The sequence below is a fragment of the Pelodiscus sinensis genome, chromosome 1 (assembly GCF_052426305.1).
Source record: "Pelodiscus sinensis isolate ZL-2025 chromosome 1, ASM5242630v1, whole genome shotgun sequence".
Classification (NCBI taxonomy): domain Eukaryota; kingdom Metazoa; phylum Chordata; order Testudines; family Trionychidae; genus Pelodiscus; species Pelodiscus sinensis.
Genome location: NC_143052.1, coordinates 98,582,262 through 98,610,219, shown reverse-complemented (window position 1 = coordinate 98,610,219; position 27,958 = coordinate 98,582,262). Strand labels below are relative to the sequence as shown.

The following is a 27,958-nucleotide window of genomic DNA, read 5'->3' as shown; positions in this document are numbered from 1 at the left end:
CAAACTGAAACTTTGTAAGTTTGAGTTCTGCCATGAAAGATTTTATGCAGGACTTAAAAATGGGACCCCAGAATGGGAAAGCTTTGCGTATATGGAATGCATGGACTTTTTAAGAGGCCCTGAATGCAGAGGAAACTGAAGCAGGCCTTTGTAACACCCCCTCAGGCTGTAAGGGGAGCACTTGGGAAGTGGCCAACCCTCTGATAGGTGTACATATTGACTGGAGAATTTAGTTGAAAATTTGCATTAAATGAGTTTTTGCTAATTACAAATGAGCCTGTTGGCTAGATTGCTTTGGTTATTTAGGCACTTGAAGATGCAGATAGTGTTATTTTCAAAAACACTAGCACTTTGAAAATTCCACTGGGTGTCTATATTGCCTCTTCAAGTGCCTAAATATCTTTTGAAAAATCTGGCTCTGGTTCTCCATTGTGTGGTTACACCAAGAGAGAAGCAGAGGCAATTTTCTACTAGAATAATTGGTTTTGTGTTGTTCTCAATCTGGCACTGGTATAAATGAGTACAAATGATACAGAGCAACTGAGAATCAGGCTCAAAGTATCAAATTCTCCTTTGTTGTAATTCAAAGTATCTATTTAAAAAAGGTCAAAATATCAGTTAAAACACACAGTGAAGTTTGTAAGTAGCTAAGCTTTAGCAGCTACCTTTTTGAAGTACTTGGTTTGGATCTAAGTCCTGATTTCAATGTTCTTTCTGTGTTTGTTGAATCATGGCACTGAAATTGTTAAATATAAAATGCATTCAACTAGGTACCTACGGCCAGACTGCAATCAGTGCACTGTAACTCTTAGGGAAAGCAAATGCTGTCAGAGAAATACAGTTTGCCTTTTTCTCAACCTTGAACAGCAATACAACTGCTTAGCCAGCAGGGCCCACCTGCAGTCCATTCTGTTCATGGACTCTCCTTGAAATACTTTGTCAAATTTAAGGTTTCAGTCTTTATTTTCAGCATCCCCTACACAGGAGAGGTTTAAGTTACCCAATGCACTGCTGATTCTGACCTGCCAGGACAATTGCATCCCACCAATACAACTTCCATTGTGAGGCTCATGTAGGCAGGATTGTCACTTTCTCCACCATTAGTGCTCAAATCTGGAGTGAGATCTTAGAAGAGATCAGGCTGACCTTATCCTCAGCTGCGTCTAAGCAAAGTGCAAAATCCATGTATTTGCCTTTGCACAATAACATGTATAAATAAATAAATCCCAGTCCCTAGCAGAAAGAGACATCCTTATGTCTACACACACTTTAGAAATTGAGAGAGATGCTCAGATATCGTGAAGATGGGAGTCATATATAAAAACTTAAGTGAGTGGATAGATAGAAATCATATACAGTGTAGAGAGTACCATTGAAATGCAAACATCTTCAGGGAGAAGGGCTGCCACCAGCTAGCGCATAGCATATCAGTGTTGAGGAGAGGGACTTTTTGTCACGCAAACATTTGCTGTTATGAAAAGAGCTGCAGGATTTTTAATGACCACACAGATTAGATGGGGTCTCGATTATGAAGGTCTCCCCCACAACACACACATTCATTTTGTATAATTTAGAAAGATGAAAGGCAGAATTGTTCCTGTAAGGATTTGAATCTGTAAGGCTGTGTCTACATTGGCATGATCTTGCGCAAATACTCTTTAACGCAAGAGTTCTTGCGTTACCACAAGAGAGCGTCTACACTGGCATGTGCTTTTGCGCAAGAGCATCCGTGCCAGTGTAGACGCTCTCTTGCACAAAAAAGCTCCGATGGCCATTTTAGCCATCGGGTTTTCTTGCGCAAGAAATTAATGTTGCCTCTCTACACCGGCCTCTTGCGCAGAACAGTTGCACAAGAGGGCTTATTCCTGAGCGGGAGCATCAGAGTTCTTGCGCAAGAAGCACTGATTTCACACATTAGAACATCAGTGTTCTTGCGCAAGAACTCCCTGCCCGTGTAGACAGGCAGCATGTTTTTGCGCAAAAGCGGCTGCTTTGGTGCAAAATCACGCCAATGTAGACACACCTTAGGTGTACACATTTTTACAGACCACATGCTTAGACAACTAAATACCCTCCCCTGCCTACCTTTCTTGATGATGGTAACTAAAATTGTTGTGGTTTGGTAGCCACACTTTTTTAAGTAAAGTAACACTACAGATTTCTCTGGGGAAGTCCTCTGTCTTTGCCCTCTCTCCCCCTCCCCTCACCCTGTAAGACCACTACAAATACATTTTCAAAATGTGATTTTTTTTTGTCATTCAGTAGTGAAACCCCACTACAACTCTGCAGGATTTTCATTACCAGGTAGAAAAAAGACTCAGCAGGGGAAGAGTAGTGAGAACTACTTTCACTAGAATGAATCCAATTTTTTGTCAGGCTACCTCTTGCTGCTAGGGTCACTACCCTTTGACAAAAATGGCCTCTGACCTCCCCAACCTCACAATTCTGTTGTGACTGACCCTGAAACCCATGAAATTCAGGGGCAGACACTGCTTTGGAAGGTTTAGATGAAGTGACTAACATGGGAAGAGCTTATGGTATGCACCATCTGAAAAGGTCTGGCAGTTCTTTGGAGGAAGATGCAATTTATTCTGTCCGCTTTTCATTGAAATCCTAATCTTTCATATGCTACCTAAGGTGTTAAATAAAATGCATGGATGATAAATGACAATGTGCCTTTAAAGTGCCAGTGACAGTTTTCTAGAATCTATCAGGGTTTCATAAAAATGTATGTAAAACATTTGAATGTTTTGTTTTTTTTAGAGAGTGAGGTCTAGGCTGGCTTGCACTTAGTTCTTTTATCTTCATATCATAATTATCAAAGGATTATTTTGCTTGATTTCTTTCAAAAGGCTCTGTATTGATATGTCTTGAGTTTAAAAAATCAGATTAGTATTTAGGCCTGAATTTTTGTTCCTTTTTGTCTTAAAGGTTGGATGATAGTCTGATTTTGGGTTCCAATTCAGCCCTATGGATCGAGGCTCTCACAGAAAATTCAAATCTAGGTTTGGATCTGGGTTATTCATTCATGCATGCTCAAGATGTACAAGTGTGTCTACTTGGAGGTCCATTAGAAGTTGCTAATGCTCTTCCCTCAGGATATATTCAGCTGTACACTCAAATATTTGACAGCAAGAGGTAAGTCTTCTCCAAGGAGAAGCACTCCTGGGAGCCAGGGAAGAGATTTGTGGTGAATAAGTAAATTCCTTCTGAGGGAGATAACACCCCTCTGAAGCATTTTTTTTATTTCAAAATAGGCAATTTTCAGCAATCTGAACAGTGCATTTTGATTATAAAATGCTCTGAATACATAAAATACTGTTTAAGTTGTACATTCTTTTTATTGTTGCAAACCTATAGATGTGTATAATGCTTCACAGACATATAGGAACATAAGAACTCTGCCCTTATGTCAGGGCTACTCAACATGTGGGCTGCATGCGGCCCGGAGCCCATTTGTTTGTGGCCTATGGTGCAGTTTGGGTTTACGCGGGGCTCAACATGTGGCCTGTGGGCAGGATCCTTTGAACATGGCTTCCATTGGGAACATGCTCCACAATGGTGAGGTGTCTCCCACGTGGGGTGAGCATTGAAAGACACAAGTGGACAGGCTGGCTGGAACAGGCAGGTACAAGGTGTTAGTGTTTCTAACCCCCAGAGAGAAGGTGCCAGGGCATTGTGGGATGTGCTTTGTATTTATGCCTGTCAGTGTGAAAGAAGCTATTTGCATATATATTTGCATGTATATGCAACCACGCTTAAGTTGCAGCTCTTGGAATGTGCTGTATCATTGTGGCCCCCGGGGTTTACACAGTTGAGTAGCCCTGCCTTACGTTTTGAGAATTCATCCTGCATTTTTTTGCCTACCTATGGTATCAGATTGATCTGTCACTCTATACAGCACATGACAGAGTACACAGGCGAGTGGAGAGCTGGGAGCTAGTTGTGACATGTTACCATTCCATGGATGCTAAATGCTGATGAGGCCACTACAAAGTCCCATAATTAATTTGTCTGCAAAAGGATTCACTATGCATGGGCAACTTTGCAAAGCAAAACATGTTGTCAATAGCGAAGGAGAGACTAATTTTGGTTGCTAAGTGGAAGCTAAGATTCTCACGTGAGTCTAGGAGGCGGGACTTTAGGAATAAAAAACACCAATTATATTGAACTCTTGATAGTCACAAGAGATGGAGACATGGCAGGCATCAGGCTTATCATTCACTGACAGTAACACTCTACAGTAAGAAAACACAGCAGAGCAATGATGCTCAATGAGGGGTTTGTGTACCTCTACGGATATGCAACAGTCTTTGAGGAGGCACATGAACTTATCTAGGTATTTGCCTAGTGTTACAACAGGCTATGTAAAAATCACTAGGGAAGTCTGTACAAACTAAAATTTTATAAAAAAAACAATGGTCCTGTAGCACCTTAGGGTACGTCTAGACTACAGGCTTTTTGTCGACAGATACTGTCGATAAAGCTTCTGTGGACAAAGAGCATCTAGACTTCATCCAGTTCTGTTGACAAAGCAAGCCGCTTCGTCAACATGACAGTGTAGAAGCAATAACACCTTCTGTCGACACAACTCTGTCAACAAAAGGCGTTATTCCTCGTAGAATGAGGTTTACAGCCATCGACAAAACTGAGTTCATGTCATGTCAACAGAACTCAGCGGCAGTGTAGACACAGGTATAGTTTTGTCGACAAGTCCACTTTTGTCGACAAAACCCTGTAGTCTAGACACACCCTTTGAGACTAACAAAAATATATAGTGGGCACAACCTACTTCTCCAGATTAAACATGTCATTGTAGACAAATATTAAAATTTTCATACTGCTTTATATACTACATACTGAAATGTAAGTACAATATTTATATGCCAATTCATTTACTTTATAAGCTCAAAATGAGGAAGTGAGCAAGTTTTCAGTAATAGTGTGCTAAGACAGTTTAGTATTTTTGTCTAATTTTGTAAGCAAGTAAAGTAAGGTGTAACATGGCAAACGCAAGACAAATCAGACTCCTGCAAGGGGCAGACCTGTCCACAGGAGGATGGGAGGGGGCAACTGCCTCTTAGCCTGGTGAGTCAAAAACCAGAGGCAGCTACTCAACTGTGGAAACCCCAGGGGCCACAATGATACTCTCAGCAGCAGCTGGAACCCCAGGCCCTTTACATTGCTTCTGGAGCCCTGGCTGGCACACTTCAGGCAGCCCCTGAAGGTGTAGTGGGAGGAAACTAGCTCCGGGACTCCCTTTCAACAAGTGTGGTGCTGCCTTCCCCCCCTTCTCCAGTGGCCTGGCAATTTTGTCAGCGCCCTGGCAAGGGATACAATAGTGCGGGAAGGTTGAGAGCCACTGCTGTAGTGTGCTTCACAGAAGTAAAAGACTGTCCAGTTGTGCAGTATGCATACTTGACTATTGCTTTTTATAGGTACACGTAGGCAGGGCCGGCTCGAGCCATTCCTGCGCCCCGGGCAGCATGCACGGCTCTGCCCCCGGGCGCACGATGCATGCGTGGCCCCGCCTCCCGGCGTGCTGCACACCTTTCAGGTGCCCCCCCATAAGTTGGCACCCTTGGCAGCTGCCCGGCTAGCCCCCCCTCTTAATCTGGCCCTGCACGTAGGGGCTCCCTGAACACCCTGGCTCCTTAGCAGCCAGTGGCGGCTCCAGTTTTTCTGAGTTGATCACCAGGATGTTTGTTTTAAGCTTTATCTCATGCACAACACCAAGGACTGCTCTTTTCTTCAGCCGCAACCTAAGAGAAAGTCACAAGAGAGTGTCCTCCTTTCCCGCTGGGACTTCACTCCTCCTCCTCCCCAGGGCACCTGCTCAGTTCCCACTTACACACGTGTTCTAACCCTAGGGCCAAAGGGCCAGCTATTGAAGGGGCAGTGCGATGCACGGGTCCCCTGCTGCACTGCTGGCATCGCCCCGCTCCCAAACACGCTGCAATAGCTGCATGCAGAGAGAGGGGCGACCAGCATTTTCCTTGCGAGGGGAGAGGACAGGAGCCTTCCCTCCCCCTGCCCTCGACCAAACTCCCCACCCGCAGCTGCCCCACAGCCACGCCCGCGCTCTCACGCTGCCGCTGAAGAAGCCCGTCCCACGCTTTCCTAGCGGCACCCAGCCCTGCACAGGCGTCCCGCTTGCAGCGCCGTGTGTTTCCTCGCGCTCCAATGCAAAACCCGCCCAGCCCGCACGGGGCCAGGCTCACGGCCCGGGGGCACAGGTGCTGCGACGCGCCCGACCTGCCCACTGGGGTGGAGGGACACACGTGGTACAACCCACAGCGCTTCCCCCGCCCCCGCCCCTCGGCCGCTTCCGCGCGCAGCGGGACCTTGCAACCGCCTGCAAAGGAACGTTAACGGTCGCGGTGGCTATTAGTTGTATTCGCCACCACGGCGCGGACATAGCGCGACGGCCATTGGGCAGCGGGGGAAACTGAGGCACGGAGGGCGGCAGCGGGAGCGGGGACAAGACACACACATTCACACACCCAACACGTCGATGCCCCAGTGACGACTGAGAATTAAAGCTTCTGTTCGCCCCGCCCCATAACCGCAGCCCGCGGAGACTACAACTCCCAGCATGCAACGGGTCATGAATAGGCGACAGGAGTGGTCTGCTGGCGCATTGCATGACGGGAAATGTAGTTTTTGCCTACCTCGAACCTGCCTGAACAGGCTTGTGGGGCTTCTGCCCGGATTTGAGGAGGGAAATAGAGCGCAGCCAATAGGAACGGCTAGACGCTCAAGAGCCCGCCTCCCTGTGGCCGCTCCAGCCAATAGTGACTGATCTGTCTGTCTGTCTCTTTCTCTCTCTCTCTCTCTCCCGCGCACACACCTTCCCATAGCTTCGCTCCGCCCACCTACATGGGGCGGGACCGGGCCGTTGGTTTCTAGGGCGAACGTGGCGTCATCGGCGGCGCGGGGTGAAAGGTCGGGGAGCAGCTGGTAGGCGGTGGCTGCTGCTGGCGGAGGAGCTGTGCTGCCCCTGGCTCGGGAGCGCCCCGCAGGCATGGAGCTGGAGGCGGTGCTGGAGGCCGTGAGGGGGCGCGGCGGGGCCGAGGGCCTCGAGCGGGTCCTGGGCCGGTACAACGAGAAGGTAACGAGCCTTCCCCCTTCCGTCTTCATGTAGCGCCCGGGTAAAAGCCCAGCCCGCGCCTCCACTGCCCCCCCCCCCGCCCCGCGGGAACCTTCGCCCGCCACTCTGACTTGCCGTGTAAACTGCTCCCCCCTCCGTAGCGCCGCCACTCTGCATTGCGCTCCAACCGTCCCCCCTGCTGGCCCTCGTGCCCCTCCCGCTCCCTGACTCCAGTGCCGCCCCCCCTTCTTCCCTGGCACCCCTTATCTCGGGTCAAAGTCCCCTGTTTCCTGGTTAACCCCGTTATTGCCCTGCCCATCCCTGCTCCTGCCTCACGTAACTCAAAGCTGTTCCCGTTCGTTCCTCTACAAGGCCCCAGGTCGCATGTCATTGTAACCCCCTTTTTAACCTCGTAAATTTCCATAAGTTAATGAACACCAATCACTTCTCTTAAGTGGTTCCCTGAAATAACTCCCTTTGCCACTTCTCCCAGTCTCTACTCCTCTCATTTCTTATTCTGTGTGCCGTTCACCTTCTCTGCCACAGCTGCCTCAGTTCCATATGAGAGGTTATTTAATTGATGCTTGTGTGGCTGACTTGGAAAACAAGAGTGTGTGTGTGTGTATAGCTACATGACAGCCATGCAGGAAATCAAATCATCACAAGCTCTTTGTTCTTCTCACAATGCCAATCAAAAGAGCTGAAAAAATACAGTATTGCTATTTGTGAGGAGGAATTTTATTTTGTGAGGAGTGAATGAGTAATGAATTCAGGGAAGTTTAATATAGGGCATCCCTGCTATATGTCCAAGGTATGTTGAGAAAAAGTGGATGTATAGCAAAAGGATGTAAAGCAGGGAATTTTTTTCCTGTGGCTGACTTCTGTTTTTGCAAATTGGGGTGTTTTTGTTCGTTTGGGGTGGTTGTTTTTGTGCAACAGAAGAGTGGAAAAGGGGGGGGACATAAAACAGAACAGTTCCCACAAGCATCAATAATGCTAGTATGGGACCAATGTGTACCAGGGTTACTTACAGTGGGGGCACCCTGTGTTTGTACAGATGTGTGGTGACTTATAGTAGGGATGTAAAGGTTTAACCAAGGGTGGGGAAACATTTTTGGGTTGGGGGCTGCTGACCTGCAGAAAACAATCTGGGGCCATACACAAGTAAGAAGCAAAAAAATCCAAACCAAACCCTCACTAATGTGGCCCCCAGCTGAGGGAGAAAAACACTCTCCACATTCTCCTTGCACACCAGCACCTGGGGGAGATTTTGTGTGCTCCAGCCCCACAGGGAGATAGTAGGGGGATTTGACTGCCAGCATGGGCTCCCCAATGCTGGGGGGCAACCCAGAACCTTGGGGGCCAGATCCACGCAATGTCCCTTCCACCAGTGTCCATATAACCCCCTGGGCCTCAGGTTCCCCACCCCTAGTTTAAGCAGTAAGCCTCATCCTTATCAGTTAAAATTAACCAATGGGGCTGGAGCAGTTCCATAGCTGCCACTGTTCCAGCCCCAAAGGGGGCCTGCCTCCAACAGTGGTTGTTTCAGTGCAGCCCCTGACTGTGGCAGGCCTGGGTGTCCTGGAGGCAGGGGCTGTTTTGATGGGAAACTTCGGTTTGTGGCAGGCCCAGTCACCCTGCAGGCAGGGGCTGCACTGGACCCCCTGCTCACCCCCTTTTAATTGGTTAACCAGTTAAACAATATGTTTAACTGGCTAGGCAATTAATGGAATTTTACATCCCTAATTTATAGCTTTTTTCCACCCCACTCACCCTAAACGTAAGGAGCAACAACTGGGGATGTCATGTTAGTTCAGTTCTTAGCACGAAGGGACCCTGATCTTGGATTGAGGTCTTTAAGCATTATCCTAATGTAAAATTACACTGTAAAGCAGTCTTACCAGAATGTCTTTTCAACTTACTCTAGGTTATATGTTACTATGCACTGTATGAATGCTGTATGGATATTGTCCTTCCTTGAAATCTCCTCATTAGTTATCCCTCACAAAATAACAGCTATGCTCAGAAATGAGAATACCATAATGATTTTTTTCAGCTCTGCCATCACCCTGTGGTATCAGTGATTGCAACGTTTTGATAACATGACTGCAGATTTGGATGTGGGGAGAGAAGGAGAATCACATTTGAGTCATTTCCTTCCTTTCTGGAAGATGATGGGAAACTTCTCATCTGCCTGAAAGACATGTTTGGATAGGGTTCTCTTGTCACTACTTCTTCTTAGTGTATGTGAGGTGACTGGGTGATGTGGAAACCATGTGATCTGTGATGGCTGTCAGTATGTGAATAAAATGGAGCGCTGTCTTTCTCATAAACTATCTCCTGGATTTTATTTAATTTCTTGTGTGCCTGGCCAAGATATGGGCATGAGTGTTTATGAAAGCCATAGGAAGCCAGTTGAGAAGGCAGAGTTGAAGATGCTGGTAAGAAGCATCTAGTGAGTGGTGGGAAAAGACATGTCTGCTCCTATTACCACAGGGGTGTGCACGTGTGGAGTCAAGGGATATGGGGATATTTTTGGATTTCCTAGTAGCAGGCATGCTAAAGTACAGTTTTTTCACTTGTTGGGCTAGGTGACTGTTTTTGTCTATCTGAAGATCATTTGACTTAGTTTGATAGAAAAACTGCTTTCTGTTACTTCCAACTTTGTAGAACAGCTGTATTGTCTAGAGCAGGGGTGGACAATAATTTGTGATGGAGGGGCACTCCAAGAATTTAGTGGTATTTTATTATATTAATGAAGGAGGTTTGGGGTGAAGATTGGGTGCAGAAGGGACCTTGGGGTAAGGGATTGAGGTTCAGAAAGGGTATGGGATCTGGGAGGGAGGCTGTGACCTAGGCTGCAGGAGGGGGTGCAGGCTCCGCAAGGGGATATGGGTATAGGAAAGGTTTCTCCTTTGGAGGAGAAGAGTATGGGAGGGTGCAGAGTCTGAGAGACGGCTGTGAACTGGAAGAGGGGTGCAGGGATTTGGGATGTGACCAGGAATTGGGTGCAGGGTATAGGAGACAGTATGGTTGCAGGACCAGAGTTGCAGATGGTACAGAAGATTGGGGATAGGAGTGAGGGAAGAGGCTTGTGGGAAGGGATGGGCTGAGGTGCCAGAGGTGGGCTCTGTGCAGGAGTAATCTCCTGATCAACAGCCCAGCTGGTTTCTCAGACAGGTCTTCTGTGCCTCTGCATGCAGCTCAGAAGGGGCCATGTGCTTCTCTGAATGCTGTGAGCCCTGGAGGAGGGGTACTTCAGGTGCTGCCTGTCCTGCTAATAGGCAGCTCCCATCTGCCAGTTTGCAAGATTGTGCTGGAGATGGGCAGTGTGCAAAGCCTCTCTCCCAGGCTGCTCTAAGCAGTGTGTGGAGGTGGGGCAGGCAAGCAGGGAGCCTGGCAGAGGCTGCAGGCTAGATCCAGCAGTTTGGTGGGCTGAATCCAGCCTGTGGCTGTATTTTGCCTGCCCCTGGTCTAGAGTACTTTTGGAAGCAGTTTAAAAATAAGCCTTTAACTCTTCTATTGAAGCATGCTAGATTTGAGTGCTAGCTTCTTAAGTTGCCACCTCTCCTTTTCTGACCTGTTGCAGCACCTCAGTTTAGTACCACTTCAGTCTGAATCTTGGACTTGTAACCTGGACCAAGGCTTTCCTGGTGGCTTTGTCTGTTTTTGTAAGGGAGTAAGCTTTTCATTTTCTTCATGTTTCTAGTCATATGATTTGAAAAGGAAACCATTATGAACTGGAGTCAGTGAATGGTTGTCTTCCCACATATGAGATAGGAAAAGACTTACCTGAATTTCTTATTGAGTGTTGTCTCTGACTTTTAATGATGACAGTAGCTGTTTCACTGTTTTGTGTTACCTGGGGTTTTCTTGGTGTGTCTCAGCAAGTTCTGGCCTAATTGTCAATAGACTTGATTGAATTGGCTAGGGCTAGTGGCAAGGTATCTCACCTGTGTGTGAACTTCTGATCTGAAATTCACTTGCCTGTCACAACAGAGGTTTTAGGTAACTGTCATCTGTGGTACAGGGTGTTGTGCTTGAAGGGCAGACTGTTCAGGAATTTAAGGCTGACACAGAATTTAACAAATACAGCTGTATGCAATCAGTCTGAATGCATCTAAACATCTCCTAAAATATTTGTATTTGCCCCCCTTCCTTCTCAACTTTCTAGCTATGGTTAAAATGTCTCCCTCTGACTGGAGTTTTTGCTGTGTGTTCTAGGGAAACTTGGACTGGGGGAATGAGTCCCTAAAAATTGTCCCAATTTGGCCTTTTTCCTTCGTATTGTTCTTGTGAAGAAGTCCTACCACAATATTTTTTTTTGTCCTTTTTTAATCCTCTAAAGCATAATTAGGCAGAAGGAGAAAACATCACGATATCTAGGTGTCTTTACAAACTGATAGCTAACTAGATTTCTTAACAATGCACATTAAAAAAAAATTGCTCTAGACATGTTGTTCAAAATGTTCAGAAAACCCATCAAATTCTAAAAGCAGCAGATGACTTATCTCCCCACTAAACACGTTTTCTTTTGTAGAAGAACCAAGTTCTCTGTGTCTAATTTGTAAGAGTTGTTTCTTGGTGGCTGCTGATGGCTGCTTAAAAGTATTTATTTAGGTTCTCATTTTTTCTCTTCCCACTCCATGGCCCTATCTGCATTGAGTGCATCAAATGTGTTTCCCCTTATGCTTAGAGTATCTTACCCCCACCAAGGGTTTGCCTAGTCTTTTCACGATGTTCCTGTATCAGTAAAAAGATGCTGTCAAGATCTAGGAAATATCTGTGACAAGGGGATAGTATATTTGTGTGAATTCATTCCATTTAACTTGGGGTTGTCCCCCTTAATATTGAATCAGATCTTGTTTCTTAAAAATGTATCAAAAGCCTGTCCTCAGCTTCTTCATGAGACCTTCAGCTGGTACCTTCATGACCATTTAAGTGCAGTCAAAAACAGCTACTACAGCTAGGAATGTTAAAATGCAGGTATTTACCTAATTGAGTAGTTGATAAAAATTCTATTGAACTATATAGGCAGCCTGGCTCAGTTCTGGCTCATGCCAGCTGTTGGGACCAAACCCCACTGCAGCTCTGCAATTTAAAAGGCAGTAGGAGCCAGGCTGTGGGATCTCTGTGCACAGGGACTGTTGCCACGGAGCAGCTCCTGCCCCATCCCCATTCGGGGAGGGGAAGGAGGAGAATAGGCAGCACCACAGAGAGGGTGCTTCAGGGGAACTGGCTTTTAAGCTGGCTCCCCCCGCACTGGCTCCTGCTTCCTCTTACGTTTGTAAAACCCTGAGTACCTAGACAGCTTTTCTGCTTTATATGTGTAACTAATCCTTGACATCTGTGTGAGGTGAAAAGATAGAAATAATACCTATTTACACATAATGGAAACTGCAGTTACCTTGCTGGCCTGATTCCATTGCATTGAAGTTAGTGACAAAAATATCCATGACTTGAGTGGGGGTTAGTTTTTGGCCCTAAGTGACTTGGCTGTGTCCACTCCGGGAGTAAAGGTTAGAACTACGGATCTCCTAGATCCAGGCTTATTCTACAAGTCTAAAGGTAATTGGGGAACAATCTTAGAGGCACTTACTGCAAGCCAACAGTAGTCTCATAGGTGGATGTCAGACAGAGTACATGATTCAGGAAAGTCTCTTTGTATGCTGTCAAATTGAGGGGTTTATGTTAAAACTGGAATTTGTTTTAATCAGATTATGGCAATAATTTTGCATTTTAACTGACAACTAATAACAAATGTTAATGGACTATATATTTAAATTTATTTCTCCAGAATAGGGCCACTTTCAAATTTGATCCTGCAGATGAGGAGAAAAGAAAGGTAAGCAAAACAAACCTTTCTATTTTATGCATGCCTCCTTTCGGGCAGTCTTTCCTTTGCTCTGTGTTGTGTAGAGACAGCTATCATTGAAGTGATACAACCATAAGTAGTTTGTCATACTTGTGACATGCATATTTTTGCCTTGCTATGATTTTGGAAAAAAGAACATAGAGTTGCAGATGAATTGATAAAGAAAAACAACAAAAGTACCAAGAAGTCTTGTTTGAAGGTTCTAATTAAGAAAAAGTAATGAGGGGCCACTAACTCAACTGGAGAAAACATAATGGGCTCGTCTACATTGGCCCCTTTTCTGGAAGGGGCATGGTAATTTTTGAAATCGCAATAGGGAAATGCGCGGGGGATTTAAATATCCCCCGTGGCATTTAAATAAAAATGTCTGCCGCTTTTTTCCGGCTTTTAGAAAAGCCGGAAAAGAGCGTCTACACTGGCCCCGATCCTCCGGACGTAGCCAATATGTGCTTGCATGGAGTCAGGAAAAAACTGGCACATTCAATGGGGGGAGCCCCTTCCATAGGAATAGTTATATCACCAGTTTTTCCTGTATGCATCTGCTGGTTGGCAGGTATACATTATTGGAAAGGGACACTTAAAAGCCTTCTAAAATTGAATTACAGAAGGTAATAACATCTAAATTAGTGTTACTTCATAGTTAAAGATCTTTGGTGAAATATGTGTTATATTTAGGGAGTCAAAGGTAGGAAACATTTGCATTTTATGGCATTTTGCTGTAGGGGTGTTGAGATTAACAGCTCCTAAGAGAACCAGAAAAATCTGGCACTAAAACTCCTAGAAATGCTTCTGTTTTCTTTTTTATTTTTTCTTAAAATTTTATGCCATAAGTAGTGCATTATCTCAAGGCCTTTGCTTTTTCTCTTTAAATTGATTTCAAGCTAAGTTGAGGATTTATTGGCAAAAGGATCTTTAGTAAAAGGGTTGTGCTCTTGCTTTGGTAGCAGGAATTAGTAATGACAAGAACAGTTGCTTACATTATAGTAACTGTTTTTTCAAGATGTTCTGCATATGCGGTCCCCACTTATGGTATACAGTTGGCTCAGTGAACAATTTCACTAGTGATGTGCAATAGGGGTCATTCATGTGCTCTGCAGACTTTTGCCCTACCCTCCTTAAAGGGCACAACTAGCCCAACCATCACTCAGTTCCTTCACTGAATCCCCATTTGAGACTCCAAGCTATGAGAAGAGTGAATTCTGGGCTTAACATGTGCAAAACATCTTGGAGAACCACACATACTGTTTGTTCAAGTTACTGAACATGTGGACCCCAGTTATTGTGATTATCTAGCTGTCATCCTTCACTAAAGCAGGAGCTAGAAGTTATCTAAAAGCTATTCTTCAAAACTGGCATCAGAGCTTGAAGCAGTGGCTAATGAATAATGTTTTATAGACAGATGAGCTGAAGACAAGGTAGCTGCTCTACCTCTTTTCAGTAATGAAACTTGTCTTAAATATGGCATCTATATAGCTTGTGCTCTGGTGGAATGAATTCTGATATTCAACTGAGGTATCTCATCATAAGATGCCCTGATACTATTTAGAAATTTTGAAAGTTTCTGCAGCAGCCTCTGTTTGCAGGAAGCTTGCCCCCACTCCCCACGGACAGGGGCTGCTGCCATCCTGCACTACTGCCTGTATCGGAGGCAGCCGGTCTGCGAGGGGGAGCTGGTTTTTAAATTGGCTCCCCTGTGCTGCTGCTTTTGATAGAGGTAGCACAGGATGGCAGGGGGATCTCTGGGGCTACGTCTAGACTGCACACCTTTTTAGACAGAGACTTTGTTCACAGATACTGTCGACAAAGCCTCTGTCGAAAAAAAGCATCTACACTACGATCAGTATTGTCAACAAAGCAAGCCGCTCTTTTGAAAGAGTCTAGACGCTCTTTCGAAAAAGCACAGTTTTCATGCAATAGCCCCTTTTTTTTTCCCGAAGGAGTACTTTAGAAAAAAAGGCATTATTCCTCGTTAAATGAGGTTTATCGCTGTCAACAAAACTGCCGCGTTCTGTTGACTTACTGTCGACAGAACGCGGTGGCAGTGTAGACGCAGGTATAGTTTTGTTGACAAAAGTCAATTTTTGTCGACAAAACCCTGTAGATTAGAGACATCCTGGGAGTGGAGCACACTGGCTGCCAGCCTTGCCTCTGAGGACTACTGAATAGTTGTGTAACAGCTAAAATTTCATGCTGTCACCTGACTATTTAAAAGCACTTGAAATTAGGGATGTTGTTGTGTTATTGAAGATAGGTAATCTTTAAAGATAAGGTAATTTAGGCACATGCATGATCCCATTGAACACTGCTAGAGAACATTCTGAACTGCTGTTCTGGAGAATGTGGAACCCATATGTAGGTGCAGTTATTCAAAGAATCAGTTGCTATGTGCAGTTAATTGAACAAGAAATTTCAAAGAAATTAGGATTATAATTGGAATAGAACATTAAAATGGAGCAGAAGTGTTAGCCCATAATGGGAAAAGTTTCCATTTGACTTGGTATATTGTCCTAATGGATCTTTCTGCTATGAAGAATACTATCTACTGAGGACATCCCAATATGATCCAACCTCTGAAATGTAGAGGGTGAAAAATTAGACTAATTCTGAGATTTTTTTTTTGTTTTGTTAAGCAGTATTGTGGTGAATGACTTGACACCAGTTTTGGTTCTCGGACTTAATACTAATGAGGTCAGCTTCAATCATCTAGTATCACTCAAGCCTTCTCATGTCTTATTTTCCAATAGCATCCTTGGGAGGGGGGGGGCAGTGGAAATGGAGGGAAAGTAGGTATCAAATGATGTGACCAGCAAAATAATGAAGGCATCTGTCAAGGATCCTAGACTCCTTTCAGCTTTAAAAAAAAAAAATTGAATATTTCTCGTTTTGATCGCGCACAAACAAGTCTTTGGGAAATTCCCTGCTCTTGGGAGACTTGTTTTAGAAGAGAATTTTTTTTCCCCATTCATCAGGCAAGTACATTTGCTACTTAGTGAGTCCGCAGTACTATTTTACTCACCTAGGAAGTGAAGAGCCATCAGGCTTCTGAATACGTCATTCTGAAAGTTGTGTCCTCGAGACAAAGATGGTCTGATCTCACATGCCTGTATATGTGACTGTAGCATTGTCCATGAGAACCTGGATTGAAGAGACCTTGACAGGCAGAAACATTTTGCAAGCTAATCTCCCTGCTCTCAACTGTAGTATGTTTATGTGAATCTCAGATTCTAGAAATGACTAGACACCCTGAATATGAAGTAATATATGCATCCAAGCCTATCAGTGCTTTGGACATAACTGCAGAAGCAAATGGAATTCCCCCACATACACATAATTTGATCTGGAGTCTGTACTTTTAATGACAAATTACAGAGTGTTGGTTTGTAAACTGACTTGATCTTTGCTTGAGATGTTCAGATGTAATCTGGCAATTGGAGTTACAAATGTGTGTTAAGCCATATGACCTAAGTCTGAAACACTTTGTAAGCAAAGAGTAAGTACAAAAGTGAAGGATATACTTTTTATTTGAAATGTGTCCAGTAGGAAGAATACTCTCATAACTACTGAATCTAGTATTTATCAGAACTCTTCCATAGATTGGGACGGATCCACATAAATGCATAATGTTTGTAAGTGTAAATAAACTGTTGGCACTGGCAGACACTTCATAAACACACCCTTCGTGTCAATGACATTCTGAAAGGAAGTACCCAGAATGAATAATTGCTCCCAAGAGCCATAAAACAATAAATTTTGGTGTATTGCACATCAAAATAAATGTCCCCTAAGTTGAGGGTAATGAACCAATCCATGGTATCTAATGTTGGGATAAGTGAAGTGAGAATTACCAGGCAGAACTTGCTGTGTTGAATGTATTTAAGGTTCCTGAGATCTAAAATTGAATGTTAAAACGTTTTTTTTGAATGAGGAAATAAAGAAAATAGATTATATTTGAATGAGAAAATAAAGAAACAGAGAGGCTTCTAATGCTCTTAGCTTCGTGTGCTAATTCTAATGCTCCTAACTTGATGAGGTCATCTGTTTGGCATGTGGCACGCTCATAAAAATAGTCCCTGAAAAGGAACCAGGAAGTGGGGCTGAAAGGAAGCAAAAGTTTGAAATTGAATTACATTAATAATCCGTGCTTATTTGAAGGACCCTTCGATTGTGGTGAAAGACATCCAGGCCTGAGGGTATGGGGGAGATCTTTGTAGGTTAGTACAAGGACCTTGACCCCTGCATCAAATTGATGTCTACGCCTGATCCAAATGCATAGTACAGAAGAAGGTAATGGAGCTGACTTCCTTTTAATATGTAGATTCTCCCCTGCCCCCCCTCCCCCAAATTGTCCAGAAGCCTTCTGGTGTTGAGAACATGAAAAACATATTGGGCTTTCCTAAATCTGGAGAATGAAGACTGAGGACACTTTTTTTTTTTTTTCTTTCTTTTTTTTTTAAATTGGATCTTGCATCACGAATCTTTAATGGATGCAGAGATTCATCCATGTTATAACTGAACAGATTCTGACCACTGAATGGCAAGTCTTCAATTGTTGTTTGAACTTCTTTTGATAAAACAAAGGAAGATAACTGTGAGTGTCACATTACAATGCAGTACTTGTAGCTATTGAACAAACACCAGAATTGGTGGCATCAAATGCAGTTTGACAGGTTTTAGCAATAACCTTTCCTTCTCCAGAAAGAGCATGTAGGATATCACACTTTTTTTGTGTTTCCCTGAAGAATATTAGAACATAGTGTACACGCATGCATTCAGTAATTCCTGAGATTTTTAAAAAAATCAGCTGAGAGTAAAGTAGAACTTCTGCAATTGTTTAATCAAGTAAGAAAGATGAGCCATGTGGAAGATCAAAATGATTGTCCTGATCAACAGGTATTTCATTATCACTTAACATTTTTTACTCCTTTGCCTTGATCTAGACAAGGAAAATTGTTCATCACAAGTAGATCCCATACATTGTGGGAGAACTTGCTCCTGTAATTGGAGTATTGAGGCCCTGTGGGTAATATGAGAAAGATGTGGCCAGTTGAGAGGAAACCAAGGAGCATCCTTAGATGTAATAGGAAGCGTCTCATTTTCTCTCCTTTGATGATACTTTTTAATGAAAGACTCTTGTCAGAGGCTGCAGTGGAATTGGTGTCTTTGACTGAAGAAAACTCTGATGCAGGAACCATGAAAGGAGATTGAAAGATGAAAATGGAACTTATCCTTAATTTTATTGATATCTTTTAAATACATTTTTGTAACTGGTACCCTTGTTTCTTTTGGTGAAGGAGATCTGGAAGGTACTTGAACCAGGGAAATATCTAAGATTGGTGATTCATAGTCTGAAATGACTGAGGTTTGGGGAAGATACACAAGAATTACTGAATATCTCTGAATAGCTGAAACCTTTGGTGCAGTGGGACTAGACTGTACTGACACAGGAGGCACTTAAGAAAATTGTCTTGAGCTCTCCAGTGCAATGCAGGATGGTGCTGATGCAGTTGGAGACAGAGGAGTAAACTTAGATGACTCTCGGAATTCCTCTTCCCTTGAGTTCTTCCTGTAGACATGTGCCTTTTCCATAGTGGCTCCCTGCTGTGGCTTGAGACTGGAATCCTCAGTGCTACTCCTTTCCTGAGGGAAATAGTGGTTGCATTGGAAAACGCCACCTTCTATTCAGCATTGGCAATAATGTTATCTTTGGCATCCCAACTCACAGTATGAGAACAGCCAAGCTTTTCAAAGTGGGTCATTAACAACCCTTTTTTAATGGGGCTGCCAGGGTTGGCATTAGATTTACTGAAACTTGAGGGCTTCATCCCTGGGCAGTGGGACTTTCAACCCCATAGTGGCAGGGCTCAGGATTTGGTCCTCCTGCCCAGAGTCATGTGATAACTTCTGTTGTCAGAAGGGGGTCATGGTGCAGTGATGTTTGAGAACTGCTGAATAAAGCTCCTCTTTGCAGTTGGCATCAGAGCTGTTGTTGAGTCAGAACTATTCAGCCCTGAGAAGCAGGACTGTTTCTAAGGATTTTTGAGTTTACCTCTGTTGCTTCCTGGCCCCTGAGTTTGGTGTTAGAACTCTTGACAAGAACACTGGATGATTGTCTTGGGTCTGTGGTCAGAGCCCAACGTAGTTTTTGATGGTCTGAGATAACTGGGTGTTTCTTTGCCATAACACATGCCTTTATTGTCTGGGTATCATTGAGTGGAGTATTTGCCTACCCTCCCTCCCTTGGCTAGGCATGACTTAAAATCTAGAAATTTAGGATCTACCATAAGCTGCACTCCTTTTTCCTCCTTACTGACCTACCACTAACTGAAACTGCAAAAAAAGTAACCAACTAACATCCAGCCTAAGTGATCACTAACCAGAATAATACAGATGGACACTATTGTTCCAACTCATTACCTAAAGTAGTTCAAAGGAATTGAATGGGGGTTGAGCTTACTGTATCCTTTATTCCCTGAGGAATGGAGCACACGCATTTGCCCCAATTACACTGCTAGAGAAAACATTCTGAACTGTTGTTCTGGAGAATGTGGACAATGGATGTTAAAAAGATAACCTGTTAAACGTTATATTTAATTGAGCTGGGATCCTGTGGGCGGTGGGCCCTGTAGGGCTGGAGTGGCCGCCTGCCTACATAAGGCGAGGGGCTGCTCCAGCCTGGCCAGGCCACTGGTTAAATGGGCTACCTGGTAAGCATCACCAGTTAACCCTTTACATCCCTAATATGGACTTCATAAGTGGGTGTAGTTACTAAGAATCAGTTGCCAAGTGCAGTTACGTGAACAAGAAATTTCAAAGAAATTAGGATTATCTAGAATGCATATACAAGAACAGTCTGCCTTCCTGAGTCAAGCACACAAATGGGTTGGTTCCGAGGCAATATGTGAATTTACTGAACACAAGCTAGAAGCAACTATCTTTATATGAATATATTGGTTGTTGAAAGGTACAGCAGGTTTAATAGCCAATATACTTCCACTTAAATCTAGATCTGGTATCTGAAGATGTCAGTTTAGAACTATCAAGGTTGTTAATATATATTACGGACTTAAGAAGTGTTTAGAACTATGTAAATATAAACCCAATAAAAATAAAATGGTTAAGATGACTTTACATATCTCAGAACAAGAAACTAACATATAGTTCTATTGACCATGTTTTAAATATGATTGCATACACTGACATTTTAGGTGTCTGTATAAAACAAGAACTTTAAATGATACACCAGTTGCTCTGTACATCAGATTTCTAATTTTCTTCCTGTTGACGTGGCTGCTGTTTCATGCTCTCAATTTTATGGTGGTGTCTTGTCTTCCTTCATTTGATATCTTATGTAATACCCTTTGTATAAACTGTGAAAACTGTTTCCATCTGCTCATATAAAAACTCCTTTAAATTGCAAGGATTCATTCTTTATGGTAGTGCTATATAATTTTTGACACATACTAATCTGCAATCCTATGGAAGGGATGAAGTGTATTGAATGATTGCACACTGAAATATAAGTATCCCTGTTCTTATAACCCAAATACAAATATACCTGAAGTTATTTGAATTGATTATCCAACTGTTCAGATCAAATAACTTTAGAAGTATGTATAATTGGATTGTGTTGTGTTAAGCTTTTAATGTCCTTTGTTGACATCGTGCTATATGCTGCCAAATTGTCTGACTGCATTACAATAATTCTTGCAGTTTGTTCTCCTTACTACTACACTATTTGAAGCAAGATGGTGTTTACTCAGGTCCTTAATTTAAGATTTTTCTATCAGAGAACCATCTTTGAATATTCTTAATGGACACAGTCTTTAAAACTTTTGAGGGGACCATAATCTTAACATTTTAGGGCTGGTCTACATTAAAACTGTAAATCAGCCTAATTTATGCAACTCTAGTTACATAACTTAGACTCACAAGATGTGTACCCACGTTATATTGATGGGAGACTGTCTCCTGCTGACTGACTTTCTGCCTCCTGGAGTACGTCTAGATTACATGCCTCTGCTGACACAGGCATGTAAAATAGGATACCCGACATAGCCAGTGAAGCAGTGATTAAATATCCCCGGCTTCATTAAAATAAAAATGGCAGCCATGCTGTGCCAGCTCAGCTGATCGTCGGCACAGCGCAGGAGTCAAAACGTGGATCGGTCGACAAAGGAAGCCTTTGTCGACCACTCCTGTAAACCTCGTTTCACGAGGCATAAGGGAGCGGTCGACGAAGGCATTCCCTGTAGACTGATCCGTGTCTTGACTCGCGTGCTGTGCCGACGATCAGCTGAGCCGGCACACTGTGGTGGCCATTTTTGTTTTAATGAAGCTGGGGATATTTAAATCCCTGCTTCATTGACTATGTCGGGTAGCCTATTTTACATGCCTCTGTTGGCAGAGGCATGTAATCTAGATGTACCCTTAGAAAGATGGAGAACAGCTGTTGATGGGAGAATGTTCTGCTATCAACTTAGCTTGTCTTCACCAGACTTGCTAAATTAACATTGCTGCTTCAATTGCAGCAGTGACTATTTAGCCGGAAGTACAGAAAGCATTTTAATGGTGAGGCATGACTGGGTTTATTACTTTTAATATACACATTTCTTAGTATGTATTAGGGATGTTAAATTGTGTGTAATTAACTGTGTAACTGCTGACAATTTCAGTGGTTACACACGCCCACCTCCATGTCAGAGGCAGCAGCATGGAGCAGCAGGCAGCTCCCTGGGAGCATACTGGCTCCAGCCTGCCGCCCCATGCTGCTGCCTCTGATAGATGCAGCAGCACAGGGCATCAGGTGGCTGGACCGGGAGCCCTGTGTAGCTGTTAGGGTAATCCATAACCTTCAGTTTATCAGTTACCTGTTTAAACAGCTATACTCTTACATCCCTAGTATACGTATTAAATTTTGCTATGTCTTTAAATCATTTTCTCGTTCTCATTCTAGTCTAGATGTGTTTGCATATTATGGGAGACATGATCTAGGGATTCTAGGAGTAAAGTTGCCTTGGGAGAACAAGCTTCAGAAAAATTTACGCACTTTTTTCATTTGTGTCCATTAACATAAACTAGAGGGGAGGGGGGAACATTAAGGCAAACTATGATGTGCTCTTTGGACTTGTCTTACAAAGCTTTCAGTAATTCTTATGCTAAATGATAACTCTCAAGGAAGGTGTAGCTGGATTAGACCATTTATCCATATATATTTTCTTCAATATGCAGAGTTTAAAAGGTGACCTGGAGTATAGAGCCTAGTCCCCATCTTTCATTGGTTAAGCTGTTGAAGGTGCATTGCATGACAAATGACATGCAATAAAGTCCATTTGGGGACATCTGGTGGTAGTTTTATGTAGCACCAGGACAATGGCTAAAAATCAGCTGAGCTATTTGGAAACACTGTGTATGTACACTGAACATTTTTCTGCCTTGGTACCCATCTGTTTTAAAAAATGACTAGAAACATGATAGAAAACTTTAAAAATGAAGTGTTTAGCTGTTTCTTGACTTTTTTCCTTCTGAAAATCATCCAAAGTGCACACAATTTCTTTAACAATAAAATATAGAATATCAAACAAGGATGGCTTAGTAATATGGACTCCTCTCAGTCAATTTAGTTTAAAATGTAAATTAATAAATCACAATAGTAGTCTGGTGTACATTGCCTCCACGTCTCAAGAAGTACTATAAAATAGCAGTCAATGATCTAGTTTAAAATGTAAAGAATTAATAAATCACAACAGTAAACTAAATTATTGACTGAGAGGAGTCCATGCTATCTTATAGTACTTCTTGAGACATGGAGGCAATGTACACCAGACTACAGTTGTGATTTATTAATTCTTTACATTTTAGTCTGGTGTACATTGCCTCCATGTCTCAAGAAGTACTATAAGATAGCATGGACTCCTCTCAGTCAATAATTTAGTTTACTGTTGTGATTTATTAATTCTTTAATTTTAATCTGCTGTTGCCTGGATCCTTCAGGGCAAGGAGTTGTCAGGTGTGGGGGAGCTTTTGCCCTCCCCTTCACCCCATTCTAGGGAAGGGGGCAAGGCACTTACCCAATCTGGTGGCTGGCAAGATACGGTCACAGTGATATGGCTACCTGCTGTGGTTACTCTGCATTATAGCTGTCCCCATCGGTGACGGTGAGTATAGTGTCCCTTCTCTCTCTCTCTCTCTCTCTCTCTCTCTCTCCTCCCCCCTTTCCATGTTCTGGAAAACAGACCCATTCCCGGCACTTCATGTTTTTTTGCACAATCCAACCCTGACCTTGCAGAATTCGTTGTGAACACTAGCGGTTGTTACAAAATTGTGCTCCAGAATCTAAGCTTTCATTCATCCTTATTGAAAGGTATGAAAATAACTTGCACTAAAAATAAATTAATGCAGTATTGACATTTAGAGCCCTGCAAATCTGCGGATATCCACTTTATATCTGTGGGTAGCTGCATCTGCAGATGCAATGCAGGTATCCGCGACTCACTTTTTGTCAATACAAACACACGTACCAATTTTGTGTCCATGCAGGGCTCTACTGACATCCTTGTAATACACTGAGGTGAAATGGTACATCTAAAGAATATACGCATTCTGATTCAGCCCAATGGATGCTTCATTCCAAAACTTAATGCCATAATATGCTGGTATTCTTTGCTATTTCACTTCTGACCTCTTTAGCAGAAATAGCTGTCTATCCCATTTATCCCGCAATCCCAAACAACCTTATTTGGAGTTGAAATCCTCAGCTGACTCCTACTTGATTGGAGTTTTTGGCGAACTTCTTTCTCTGATACGTTCTGTAATTCCATTATGCACAGTCAGTGCAAAATGGTGAAGCCTGTATAAAATGAGGGCCACTGTAATTATTTCACTGTTAATATTTATTTGTAATTCACTAGCTTGACCCCCACCATACCTCCTTAAATATTTTAGATGAAGTTGCTGCAGAATTCTTAGTGTCAGAGCAGAGTGTCCCAGAAGCCAGGATTGCTGCTTGTGTACAGCTTAGATCTAGCTGATTATGGCATATAGTCCCTTATATATTTTATGCTTCATGTTAAGATTTCAGTGAATTGTGGATATTTTTGCTTATGGTAAAAGAGGTAGTCAGTAAAGTTGGGTGCAAGATAGAAAGCAGCAATACAAATGCTGTAAACCCATACAAGAGCTGTGAAAGCTTGTGGAGGGCGAGGGGGAGAGATGAGGGGTTTGTTTTGTTTTATGGGCCCAGTTTTGCCTCTGTTTTGTGTGTGGAGCTCCTATTGACTTCACTAACCATTCTTCCCTCTGAACAGATGCTAAAGTAGGCTGTATTAAATAAATTAAAAACTTGCCTAGCTCATGAACCGCCTGCTGAGAGCTTAATTAAAATCAACTGAGAATTTAAAACTAAGAAAAACCTCTGTTAGAAGACACAATGAACTACAGAGACTTAAGTCAGTCTAGGAGAAGACAGAATGACCTGATGCCAGTTACCATTTATTCAAGTGACTTGGGAACATCATGGTTTTTTGGCGCATCGTTCCTGGTGAAGCCAAATATGCAGGCACGGCCAGTGATCCGATAAAATAAACCATATGAAACATCATAGCAAATGTATGATATTGTTTTCCTCCCTACCACCACTGTCCCTCTTGCCTCCCCCCTCTCTCCAAATCCTTGGACTATGATTTAGCTATTTGAGGCCTCTTTAAAATGGACACTTCTAAAATTTAAAAAAAACCCACAACTGTGTGGAATTGTTAAAGAATTTTTTTTAATGCAGGTGGATGTTCCATCTCCTTCCAAGTCAAAACTTCTCCTTCCACAAAGCTGCATTAAAACTATCAAGCATTAAGGTTGAACCAATATCTCTTTAGCTTGAAAGCAGAAGACCTGACTCTTAAAGTTAAATCTTTAATCTTGATTATCAGTAACAGCAGCATATGGTTAGGTTTGAGTTTGGGAGTTTTCCACACAGCATCCCAGAATCCTAAAATGCATTCCTTGGGCATGCTGAACTCCCATTGAAATTGGTGGTGTGTACAGTATGCAGAAAGAACCAGTTCTCATCTGCATTGCTTATAGGAGGCAAGATAAGTGAAAACCATTTAAAAACTACTTTTGGTGGATTTCCCTGCATTTTTGCCAGTCCATCTGCTCTGCTACAGGAAAATGCGATGAGCATACAGTTCAGAGTGAGGTAATTGTAGGGACAAATTATTTATTCTCACATTAAAGTAGAATAATATGTAGTAGTATATAGAGGTACCATTTTCAAATATACGCTTTAGGTCACTTTTATATTTGCAGTACTTGCATTTGAGTTATGTCAGAAATCGCTAAACTCTGAAAGCAGATATTTGTAGCAAAACTCTTGCTGTTCACCCTTAAATTGCAGTTACTTCCTGTGACAGAGAACCATCATTCACACTATTAACTCAATAGGCTAGTGGTCAGATCCTGGTTTGTATACTAGAGCAATGGAAAGTATTTTTCTAGTTGTTGATGTCCAATAGCATGTATAAATAGAAAGTGATTCACTAAGGCAGCGTTTCCCAAACTATGGGCCGCGGCCCGGGAAAAAATACCGGGCCTCAGCATGGCTGGTGACTGCCTCAGGCCGATTCGGGCCCCGGGTCCCTGAACCCGGAAGTGCCAGCTGGGTCTCTCCCCCAGTTCTGCCTGGCGTGGGCCCCCCCCCCCCTCCCGCGTGTCCTCCCACCCGAGCGTCCCCGCTGTGCGTGGCTCCTCCTCACCGCCTGCTGCTGCCCATGTGCGGCGTTGCACATGGGCAGGGAGCACGCCCGGGCTTGACGTGATGTCACGGCCCGAGATTTTAAGAGTCTTCGGAGGCACGTGGTGGGGCCACGCTGGCTCTAGCGGCCTCCGGCCCTGCAATGTGGAAGGCAGAAGGTAGGGAACGGGCTTGGGCGGAGGCGAGGAGGCATGGAAGGAGAAGGGGCTTGGGAGGGGAAGGCACCAAGGGACAGGGTGCAGGAGAGACAGACAAATGCCAGGGGGCCAAGTGCAGACAATGAGGGAAAGGGCAGGAGGGGAGGTGTCAGTGGGAGGGGTGACAGGGTGATGCTGGGAGAGGAGAGAAGAGGGGAAGGGCATTGGGGGCTGGAGGGGGAGGTGCTGGGAGAAGGCTTGAAAGAAGGGGTGGGCATGAGAGAGGTGGGGATGGAGCAAGTGATGTGTGAGGGCACAGAGGGGCAGGAGGGGATGGGGCAGAGAGTGCTGAGGGGGTAGGTATCAGGGAAAGAGAGGACAAAGGGGGCAGGGGCAGTAAGGGAAGGGGGAGGCACCAGGAGGATTCAGGGCTAAGGGAAGGTGCAGGTGCCAGGGGATTCTGGGGTGAGGAGGAGGGGAGAGCTGGCCACCGGAAGCAGCACTGGATGGGGGAATCGGGGCAGGCTGGGGAGATTGGAGGGCTGGTGGAAGCGGGGGTGCAAGGTTGGGGGCAGGGAGCTGGCCGGGGAAGATGGGGGCAAGGAGAAGAAGCGGCCTCTGGAAGGAGAGCTGGATACAGGCAGTGGGGCTGGCCAAGGGAGATTGGGAGAAGTGGACCTGGCTGCCCGGGAGGGGGGTTGAGGGGAAGTGGGGCTGGCCAATGGCACAGCGGGGAGAGCAGGGGGAAGGAATGAATCAGCCTGCGGGGAGTGGGACTGACCTGGCCATATATAGATCTTGGGATGCTGCCCGTGTTACCCCCCTTACCCCCTGCATGAGTTAGTCCAGCCTGGGGATTCTATTGTCTCCCCCCCCCCCCCCCCCCCCCATACACACTTCCCCTCGAGTAGTTGCCAACTGTCTGGCTGGTAGACACACTCATGCAGCCTGAGCACATTTACCAGCCAGGCAGTTCGAAACTACAAACTGATACATCTAGTAATACAACTTACCTAATGAGAAAATACCAGACGTGTTATATGTCTAGTATTTTCTCAGGTTTTTTTTTGTGTTTATATATTTGGGCTGCAAAAAGCAGTATTGGGGGGAAAAAAAAAGGTTCCAACTAAAGTAAAAAGTTTGGGAAACCCTGGTCTAACCAGCTTTCTGTCTGTCTTACAGTCCATTTATCCAATCCATATTCCTTAACTTTCTGGCAAGAATATTGTGGGCGACCATATCAAAAGCTTTGCTAAAGCTGGCACTGGGGGTTTTGGGAGGACCAGAAACAACTTATTTGAATATTCATCATTTGATTAATGAATATGCAAATACGCAAATGAACATTACTGGTCCTCCAAAAGTTCATGAATGGATTTACTGGTCTCCGTGTCAAAGTTTGGGAACCCCTGCACTAAGGGAAGCAACAAAAAAGCTCCCCACACCCAAGCTCATCATTGTGTGTTTGGGGTGGGGTTGTCTGTTTGGGGTTTTTTGTTTTGGTCCGCACGATTGTTGTACAATAGCTATGGCAAACCAAACTGAGCATGAATAAATCAGAAACTGCCACAAGTGGGGCAGGCTGGAGGAGAAATGTCTTGAGGAGATCAGTAGCATGGCTAGGAGGTGTGCCCAAAGCAAGGCTAATGGAGCCTAGTTGATGTGTTGGTAGTGGACTGACTGGCTTGGTATTCAAATTGTGGGGCATATGTACAGCTGCTTTAACAACTCATGTAATTTTCCTGTTTTGAAAAACTAGGAAATTCAATGACTGAGGTGGAGGGAAAAACCCTATGTCGATGCAGGGTTAAAGATGCTGGTAATCTGTCCCCCTGCAGAACACTGAGTTGAGCAAAGCTCAAGTTTCTGTAAGCCAGGAAATGCTTAGTTAAAGTTGCCCGTGCAATGCTGCCAACTGTCAGCAGTGCCTGAATACTCCCTGTTAACACCGTTTGTTCTGCTAGCCCCACAGTTGCTAAAATTGCTGTTTACCTTTTTTTTTCTTTCTTTTCACAACCCAACACTGTTAAAGGGTAAAAACAAAACATGCCGTCTCTCTCCACGTTATTTTAATATGGCAGTTTGGATCAGTTAGCAGGCTTTCTGCAACT

General features: G+C 43.9%; 1 protein-coding gene across 2 annotated transcripts in view; it reads left to right on the top strand.

Moving 5' to 3' along the window:
• Positions 1-6,875: 6,875 nt before the first annotated feature.
• RIC8B (RIC8 guanine nucleotide exchange factor B) overlaps positions 6,876-27,958 on the top strand; it is a 58,347-nt gene continuing 37,264 nt past the window's right edge. The window contains exons 1-2 of one of the 2 annotated variants that reach the window (XM_075938417.2): positions 6,879-7,111; positions 12,888-12,935. In XM_075938417.2, the coding sequence (XP_075794532.1) occupies positions 7,025-7,111; positions 12,888-12,935 (135 nt within the window). In that variant the 5' untranslated portion in view covers positions 6,879-7,024. Of the gene's footprint in view, positions 7,112-12,887; positions 12,936-27,958 lie in introns of both variants that reach the window. The other variant, XM_075938421.2, reaches the window with a different exon arrangement.